This window comes from Alnus glutinosa, chromosome 9, assembly GCF_958979055.1.
Source record: "Alnus glutinosa chromosome 9, dhAlnGlut1.1, whole genome shotgun sequence".
In the NCBI taxonomy this organism is placed as follows: domain Eukaryota; kingdom Viridiplantae; phylum Streptophyta; class Magnoliopsida; order Fagales; family Betulaceae; genus Alnus; species Alnus glutinosa.
Window position 1 is genome coordinate 25,001,703 of NC_084894.1, and position 9,985 is coordinate 25,011,687.

The window sequence follows — 9,985 nt, forward strand, 5'->3', positions numbered from 1 at the left end:
GGCCGAAACACTCCCATGGCCCTTGGGGGTTGTTTGGCCACCCCCATTTTGGCTCTTAGGGGCGGGGGGGGGGGGGGGGGGGGGGGGGGGGGCGAAACCACCCCATTAGGCCTGGGGGTGGCCGAACCACCCCCGTGGCCCATGAGGGTGGTTTGGCCACCCCCAAGGGCCAAAGTGAGAAAAAAAAATAGGTTTTGGCCCTTGAGGGTAGTTCACGGAGGTGGTTCGGCCATCCCTAGAATTTTTATTTTTTAATTTTTTTATTTTTAAAAAGCCTTAAACTTAAAAAACACAATTTTTTTTTCCAATATATACCCCTGTGGTTTTACACATTTTACGATGTGCCCCCTGTGGTTTTAATAAGTACAAAAAATGGTACTTTGGTTTTGTAATTATATCACAAATGATACTTTGTACACAAACAATATTTGGTATATTTAGTATGCCTGTTTTGAACCAAAAGTAACTTGTATGCCTGTCGTGTATCAAAATAACAAGTTGACTGGAATTGAACCCTTCATTAAAAGACACACACACACACACAATTAGTCCTGTGCAACAATTGGAAACACAAAATAATCTGCGTGACCAATTGATATAACCAAAAAAATGACAAAATATTTGTTACTTAAACACAATTTTTTTTTCTCCAATATATACCCGTGTAGTTTTATACATTTCATGATGTGTCCCTTGTGATTTGAATAAGTATCAGAAATGGTACCTTGGTTTTATAAATATATCACACATGGTACTTTGAACACAATCAATACATTTTTATCTTCAAGGGGTAGCTCAATCAGTTGGGGATTACGTCTCATAAAGCAGAAGTCACTAATTTGAATCTCCTTTCCCCCTCTTGTGTGAACATATCAAAAAAAAAATATATATATTTTGTACTATATATATATTGAAATTGAATTGTTCTATTATTATTATTATTATTATTATTATTATTTTAAAAAATTGTTGGGGTGGCCGAGCCACCCCTTTGGGCCACATGGGGTGGGCGGCCACCTCCATTTGGTCCATAGGGGTGGTTCGGACACTCCCAAAGACTAAAACCTTATTTATTTATTTATTTTTCTCACTTTAGTCATTGAGGTTGGTCGAACCACCCCCATGGTCCACGGGGGTGGTTCGGCCATTAAACCTATAGGACTTAACTTTTCTCTCATTAACCCGTTAACTACGCCATATTCGTTGATAATCTGTACGTGGAAATTCACCTATATCTTACCGAAGTTTTGAAAGGTTAATAAGATATAAATAACAAGAACATATTCGTTGATAATCTGTACGTGGATGTGGAAAATTTCCAATGAAGTAATGTCACCATTTGGATCGATGTGGAAAATTTGCCAACGAATTGAAGTAATGCCCTTTCAAAAATGTTATTGTGACGTGAGAAAATGTGTTAAGGACTTTTTACTACCCATCCTTAACTGACGCAGAATAAATTCAAAGAAAGACAATAACAGCTTGTTTGGTAAGCACAATGAATATTCAATAAGGAAAATAGAAGAAAGTAGAACGTAATAGTTATTTATATTTTTTAGTTTAATAACATCATGTATGCTTTCATTGGAATTATACCAAAATTATTAAAATACTCAAAAGAATGTATATAAAATAATAATAATTTAAAAAAGAATAGAAATTTCCTACAACCTATAAATAAGATTGACATGTCCTAAATACACTTAGGCCTCTTGGACAAATAATCATTTTCAAAAAAAGTCCAATGTACAAATTGACATGTGTGACACTTAGACACATCAAACTATTATTTTATTGTAATTAAGCCATTTTACGTCATTCTTCTAAAAAAAATACCCCTATTTTCTTTTTTTTTTAAAAAAAAATTGATTAAATACTAAAATAGATTGGGAGTAGGTAATGTCATTGACTTCTCCCATGGCTAATAAACTGGGAGTAGGAAAGTCATTATGATTATAGCGATGGATCTCTCTACTCTGTAGGAATAAATTAAAGCCGTCATATTCGTTGATAATCTATCTTTACGTGGAAATTCAAGGACTTCACCCCCCTCGATCGACACACTATATATTTCATATCTCTTCAATTCTTTACTCTACGGGTTTCTCTTACTACAGCCTCCTCCAATGAAAATTCCCTCCTCTTCGTGGCTCTTTTTGGTGCCCATGTGCACACTTTTCCTCAACTTTTGTGTCTTTGTGGTGTCCGGCCAATGTTTGGGCAATCAGCAGTTCTTGTTGCTTGAATTGAAGAACAACCTGATATTCAATTCTACTATGTCCACTAAACTTGCTAAGTGGAACCAAAGTATCGATTGTTGTTTTTGGGAAGGCGTAACCTGCAACGAGGGACGTGTTGTTGGTCTTGACCTGACCAGTGAATCCATCTCAGGTGGACTTGAAAATTCCAGCAGTCTCTTCAATCTTCAGCATCTTCAGAGCCTGAATTTGGCTTTTAACAACTTCAACTATTCTCATATTCCATCAGAATTTGACAAGCTGGCGAATTTGAGTTATTTGAATCTATCAAATGCTGGCTTTGCAGGGCAGATTCCTATTGCAATTTCACGCCTCACCAGGTTGGTTACTCTTCATTTATCAAACGATTACATCTATCAGCATGTTGCTATTTCAGGCCTGACAAGGTTGAGTGATTTATCTGCTACTTACTACTCTCCGCTGAAACTTGAGAATCCTAATTTAAATGTGCTCATTCACAACCTTTCGAAGCTTATGGAACTTCATCTTGATGGTGTATCAATATCAGCACAAGGTAATGAGTGGTGTCAAGCTTTATCATCTTCACTGCCAAATTTAAGAGTGTTGAGCTTGTCAAATTGCAATCTTTCGGGCCCTTTTGATTCCTCCTTACGGAATCTTCAATCCCTCTCATTTATTCATTTGTCCCGTAACAATTTTTCTGCTCCAATTCCAAATTTTTTTGCAGATTTCAAAAATTTGACATCCTTAAATTTCTCTAATTCTTGTTTGAATGGAGAATTTCCGAAAAAGATCTTCCAGGTTCCAACGATACAAACGCTTGACTTGTCATATAACGAACTACTTGAAGTTTCTTTGCCAGAATTTTCTCCAAATGGATCTCTTCGAACCATGATGCTTACCTATACAAATTTTTCTGGGTCATTACCACCTTCTATCAGTAACGTTGAAATGTTGTCAACATTATATCTTGGGGGATGCAATTTCATGGGATCATTTCCAAACTCAATTGCGAGCCTCACACAATTGGTCTATTTGAACATGTCACACAACAGTTTCAGTGGATCAATTCCAGACTCAATTGCGAGCCTCACACAATTGGTCTATTTGAACATGTCATACAACAGTTTCAGTGGATCAATTCCAGACTCAATTGCGAGCCTCACCCAATTAGTCTATTTGGACTTGTCAAACAACAATTTCAGTGGATCAATTCCAGACTCTATTGCGAGCCTCACCCAATTAGTCTATTTGGACCTGTCAAACAACAATTTCAGTGGATCAATTACAGACTCTATTGCGAGCCCCACACAATTGGTTTATTTGTTAATGTCACACAACAGTTTCAATGGATCAATTCCAGACTCAATTGCGAACCTCACACAAGTGGTCTATTTGGACCTGTCAAACAACAATTTCGATGGATCAATTCCAAACTCAATTGTGAGCCTCACACAATTGGTTGCTGTGGACATGTCACACAACAGTTTCAGTGGATCAATTCTAGACTCAATTGCGAGCCTCACAAAATTGGTCTATTTGAACATGTCACATAACAATTTTAGTGGATCAATTCTAGACTCAATTGTGAGCCACACCCATTTGGTCTATTTGGACATGTCCAACAACAATTTCACCGGATCAATTCCAAACTCAATTGCGAGCCTAACAAAATTGGTTTGTTTGTACCTGTCACACAATAGTTTCAGTGGATCAATTCCAGACTCAATTGCGAGCCTCACACAATTGGTTGCTGTGGACATGTCACACAATAGTTTCAGTGGATCAATTCCAGACTCAATTGCGAGCCTCACACAATTGGTTGCTGTGGACATGTCACACAATAGTTTCAGTGGATCAATTCCAGACTCAATTGCGAGCCTCACACAATTGGTTGCTGTGGACATGTCACACAATAGTTTCAGTGGATCAATTCTAGACTCAATTGCGAGCCTCACACAATTGGTCTATTTGAACATTTCACACAACAGTTTCAGTGGATCAATTCCAGACTCAATTGCAAGCCACACACATTTGTTCTATTTGGACATGTCAAACAACAATTTCACCGGATCAATTCCACACTCAATTGCGAGCCTCACACAATTGGTCTATTTGTACATGTCAGACAACAATTTCAACGGATCAATTCCAGACTCAATTACGAGCCTCACACAATTTGTCTGTTTGGACCTGTCAAACAACAAATTCAGTGGATCAATTCCATACTCAATTGCGAGCCTCACACAATTAAGTTTAAGATATCTAGACCTTTCAGACAATCAAATTCATGGAGAGATCCCCATATCAATATGCAATGCTATAAAACTTGAAGTTCTAGATCTGTCTAATAATTCATTCTTTGGCACAATTCCCCAATGCTTGATTGAGATGAGTGGCAAAGCACTTAGGGTCCTAAATCTAAGAACAAACAACCTCAATGGCACAATTCCTGATGCATTTCCACATAGTTGTGGTTTACAAGTTTTAGCTCTCAATAAAAACCAATTAGATGGAGGGTTGCCAAAATCTTTGGCAAATTGCATTGTGTTAGAGGTCTTGGACATTGGGAACAACCATATTGAGGACACCTTCCCATTTTACTTGAAGACCACATCCATGTTGAGGATTCTTGTTCTGCGATCTAACAAATTTTACGGGCGCATTACTCATCCAGAGCCTAATGCCACCTGGCCGATGCTTCAAATTATTGACGTGGCTTCAAACAATTTTATTGGTGACCTTCCAATAATACTTCTTTCTACTTGGATGACAATGGTGGATCGTGCACATGAGGCCCAATCAGAGCCCAGCTACCTCCGAACTAATTTCAATAGTTATTATTATCAAGATACGGTAACAGTTACTAGCAAAGGTTTAGAGGTGGAGTTGGTGAAGATCCTAACCATCTACACCACTATTGACTTTTCTTGCAATGGCTTTGACGGTCCTATCCCTGAAGATATCAAAGAACTCAAAGCGTTATATGTTCTCAACTTGTCATATAATGCTTTCACGGGCCAAATTCCACCATCTTTGGGGAAATTGAGTAATTTGGAGTCACTAGACCTGTCAAGCAACGAGCTTTCTGGTGAGATTCCTGTGCAACTTGCCAATGGTCTTATTTTCCTTTCAGTTCTCAACCTTTCCTTCAATCAATTGGTGGGGCAAATTCCATTGATTAAACAATTTGCTACATTTCCGGAAACTTCCTTCGAAGGGAACGAGAGATTATGTGGCTTCCCTTTGAAATCACAATGCATATATGGGAAGCCACAGTTGTCACCTCCAACACATGAAGAAAAGCATTGGAATTCTGGTGGTGCGATTAAGTGGAATTACGTAAGTGTTGAATTAGGATTTATTTTTGGCATTGGAATCATCATTGGGCCTCTTATGTTCTGGAAGAAATGGAGGATTTGTTATTACAAACATGTTGATGACATTCTTTTCAAGATCCTCCCCAGATTGTATATTGGAATAGAAAACTATCAAAGACGCAGATATAGAAATCAGAGGCGGAGGCACTAGTCAAAGTTATGAGGGGCCATGCCTTCAGGTTTGTCATGAGCAACTCTTGTCGTTTTGGTTAATTTCACTACTAAGCAAAATAATAAAATGGATCCATGTAATTGGATGCAAGTATTGTGTTTAAGGTATGATATTTGTAATTGGCAAATTATATATATTAGTGAAGTACTTGTTTGATATTAGTTTTCTGGGCTACTTAATTATCATGTCACGTGGAGCAAAAATTGGGCATGCTATCACATTTGCGTCGGTCAACATATGAATTGCGTTGTTTGAGAGCTGAAGTTTGTAAACTATTGGGAGTGTTTAGATACCAACGTTGTTTGGTCGTTAGTTTGAGGATTTTTTTTTTTTTTTCTAAGTCTCAGGTATGTTGGTTCATTAATTAGTTTAATTGTTTGTTTTTTTTCTTCACCGATTCTTCCAGTTTCGCATGAAACATTTGCTGTGGATTCTAATCTTATCAAACAAACTCACACACATTCGACAAAACAGTGGAAAAAAAAAAAACCAAAAAAAATAAAAAGCATGTGTGTTAGGGCCCAAGAAGAAATTGAAGCGAACAAGAAAAATATAATTTCTCAAGACCATGGGATCAAATTAGCGATGGCTCTAGCCTATAGCTTATATCTACATGTTAAAATTTTATAGGCTACATCTTTCCTTTAATATTTGATTTTAGTTTATTTTTCGGTTTAATTGCTGCTCTTCTTGCGGAGTCGTTCTGGTTGAGGTGTTGTTGCATTATAGATTCAGCTTGAGCATAATGGCCACATTGGCCAGAGGTAATCCTCAAACCGCTTTATTTTTCAATTGCATATCATATCATATATATATATATAAAAGCCGAGTTCTTCCTAGAATGACATAGAATGGTGACACGTGGCATGAGCCCATACTTTTTAATGATTAAACCGGTCCTTTAAGTACTGAACCAGTCTTTTAAATAAAATTGAACCGGTTTATTTAATATATCTCTCTCTCTCTCTCTCTCTCTCTCACACACACACACACACACACACACAATTAATGATACAATTAAAGGTGTTTCTTTAATATTTTATATTTTTGGTTAAAATCTAAATATGTTTCCATTTTGTTTGTGAAATTTTTGGTTGAACAATTCTTCATTTGAATGTTTATTACAATTTTTTTTTTCCTCTATTCATTTGCTTTTTTGAATGTTCAGAATTATATATAATTGAAATATAATAGGTATCACATCGACAATAAAAATTCCTGCTAATTTTCTATTTTATGCTTTAATAATCAAAATCATGGTTTTCTTCTTTCTATTTTTCTTTTTCATACTTATTTTAATTCTAAACTACATATATGGGAACACAGATTTTAACATGTTTTAATTTATATGAATTAAACTAAAAATAAGGGTCTTATGTTTTAATTTGTTTGAATGTTTTGTGGGATATTTGTTTTTCTTTTATGTGATTTACACAATTTTGTCTTATTTTTTTGGAAATGTTATTCTGCTTTTGAAAGCCAAAAAATGCAAAATTTTATTTGATTATTGTGCACAAAAGGAATAGAAATGCTTTTAAAACACTAAAGAGTTAATTAAGCATTAAATTTGAAATGCTTTTTTTTTTTTTTAATGTTCAAAATTATATGGATTTTATTTTTATTGAAACATAATATGTACGTATCACACTAACAATATCATAGATTCATACTATTAATCCTATTATTAATGCTTTGATAATCAAAATCCAGATTTTTCTCTTGCTATTTTTTTTTTTACACCTATTTTCATTTTAAACTACACATATGAGAATATTTTAAATGTCTTAATTTATATGGACTAAAACTAAAATTATGGTTCTTTTGATAGTAAAATTTTATGTGAATGTTCTTTGTGTAATAGAGAATTATGACACGTGGTGTGAACCTATAATTTTTAAACACTGAACCGGTTTTTTAAGTAAAAAAAACCAGTGAATTTTAAAGGTTGAATTAGTTTTGTCATAATTTTAATAAATTTATTGTGTTTTAATAAATGTATTTCCTCACCAGAATTTCGGTGAGACTGCTTTGACAATCAATTAAAACCAGAATTTCTGACTTTGCCACCTCGCCCTAAAAAGTAATTGGCTGCAAAATGACAAGTCACAAAGCTCCTTCTGAAGACAATATTTTCGGTCTATAACTCAAACCTTCAAGACAGAGAGGAAGAGATACTAGATTAGATTTTCAACTTAATTAGTTTGAAGGAGTTTATCCAGCCCTTCCATCTTCACAGTGCTTTGTTCAAATGAACTTTGACTTTTTGTCTCCTGGCTTAAGAATTTGAAAAGAACACATGAGCTTTCATCAACACTCATCATTCCACCAGCATCATCAAATGCCAACACCTTTGGCGACATTCTTTTCAAGATTTTCCCCAGATTGTATCTTGGTATAGAATCCTATCAAAGGCGGAGGCACTAGTCAAAATTATGAGCAGCAATGCCTTCAGGTTTGTCATGATCGATCAACTGTTGTCGTTTTGGTTTCACTATTAAGCAAAATAAAAATAAAGAATGGATGCAAGTATTGTATTTGTAATTGGCAAACTATAATAATTAGTGAAGTACTTGTTTGATATTATTACTGATGGACATACGAATTACACGGCCATCCCTTTGACAGCTAAAGTTCGTAAACCGTTGGGAATGTTTGGATACCAACATTGTTTTATCATGAGATGAGGAATTTATTTGAAACTAATTATAAAATATTAGATTAATTAATTATATGAAATACACGGCAGTAATTTCCATTCGTTTATACAAGCAAGCATTGGTCAATCCCTTGCCAGTTGCCTCCACTAGATTTCTTTTCTCTTTCAAGTAATAATATCTATAGGAGCATCCCTAGATCAATATGCAATGCTACAGTTCTTGAAGTTAATATATCTGTCAAATAATTACTTTAGTGGCACAATTCACCGATGCTTGATTGAGATGAGTCGTACACTCGGGGTGCTGAATCTAAGGACAAACAATCTCAATGACAAAATTTTCGATGCATTTCTAGATAATTGCGGTTTACAAACTTTATCTCTCAATAAAATCCAACTAGAAGAGGGTTACCAAAATCTTTGGCCAATTGCATTGGGTTGGAGGTCTTGGACATCGGGAACAACCACATCGAGGACACCTTCCAATTTTACTCGAAGAGCACATCCTTGTTGAGAATTCTTGTTTTGCGACCAAACCACTTTTAATTTGATAATCCCCAAACTAAAATTAAAATAAGTTGCCCATGGATGGGGTAACAAATGGGGGCTTCGAATACGGCGGCAACAAATTTCCCACAACATAATCAGTCATCGCCCTTCATCAAATCTCCTACAACAAAATACCACGATTTCTGAATCAAAACATAGAAGAGAGAGACCAGAGAGATAGTACTGATCGGTCCCTTTTGTCATGTACTCAATATACTCAAAGAGAGAGAGAGAGAGAGAGAGACAGAGAGACAGAGAGACAGAGACAGAGACAGAGAGAGAGAGAGCTGAAAGAAAAAATAGAGGGAAAAGGGAAATCCATTAGAAGAGAGCTAGTTTGCCTCTGCTTGACTTTGTTGGTAATTCGGTTTCTTTAAACATTTAGGTGCTCTAGGAAATCTTTTATTTTCATTAGAGTTTTATCTGCATATTGAAAACCTCTCTCTCTATGTAGAAGCATGATTTCTTGAAAACATTTCCGTAAACATTTTCCATATATTAATTTCCTAGCCATCGGGTTTCTCTCTCACTCAAGAAATCCTTTTATTTGGAAATTTAATCAATAAGTTAAAGGGCTTAAACCCAATTATTGATTAAACTGAATAACAAATTGGTATTAAAGCTCTTTCCTTGGAGATGCAAGCTGCAAAATAAGGCTACGGATTATAATTTTCAAGATGGTAGAGGAGCAAGATTCCAGCACCTGGAGGAACACGTTGGCCGATCCAAGTATCAAGAATTCAAGCAATACCCAGAACCCAGAATGGACGGATTCCACCGCGCAGAACCCAGGATGGAAGGATTTCACCGTCATCATTCCGGAATTGGTGCGGGTCATCAGCGGGGAGAGTTCTTGCCAAGAAGATTCCAGTTTCAAGAAGATCGACCAGGAGGGTTCGGTATCAAGAAGATTGGAATGCTGGTAGATCCAAGTACAGAGAAGACAGAAATGTTGGTGGGTTCAGGCACCAAGATGACAGAAATGCTGCTTGATTCTAGTATCAAGAAG

General features: G+C 36.0%; 1 protein-coding gene across 1 annotated transcript; it reads left to right on the forward strand.

Annotated features, from left to right (window-relative positions):
* The first annotated feature begins 1,977 nt into the window (after positions 1-1,977).
* On the forward strand, positions 1,978-5,962 carry LOC133876904 (receptor-like protein 31). Its single transcript, XM_062315137.1, has one exon. It carries the CDS (start codon positions 2,127-2,129, stop codon positions 5,748-5,750), a length of 3,624 nt encoding a protein of 1,207 aa, XP_062171121.1. The 5' UTR covers positions 1,978-2,126; the 3' UTR covers positions 5,751-5,962.
* Positions 5,963-9,985: the final 4,023 nt, after the last annotated feature.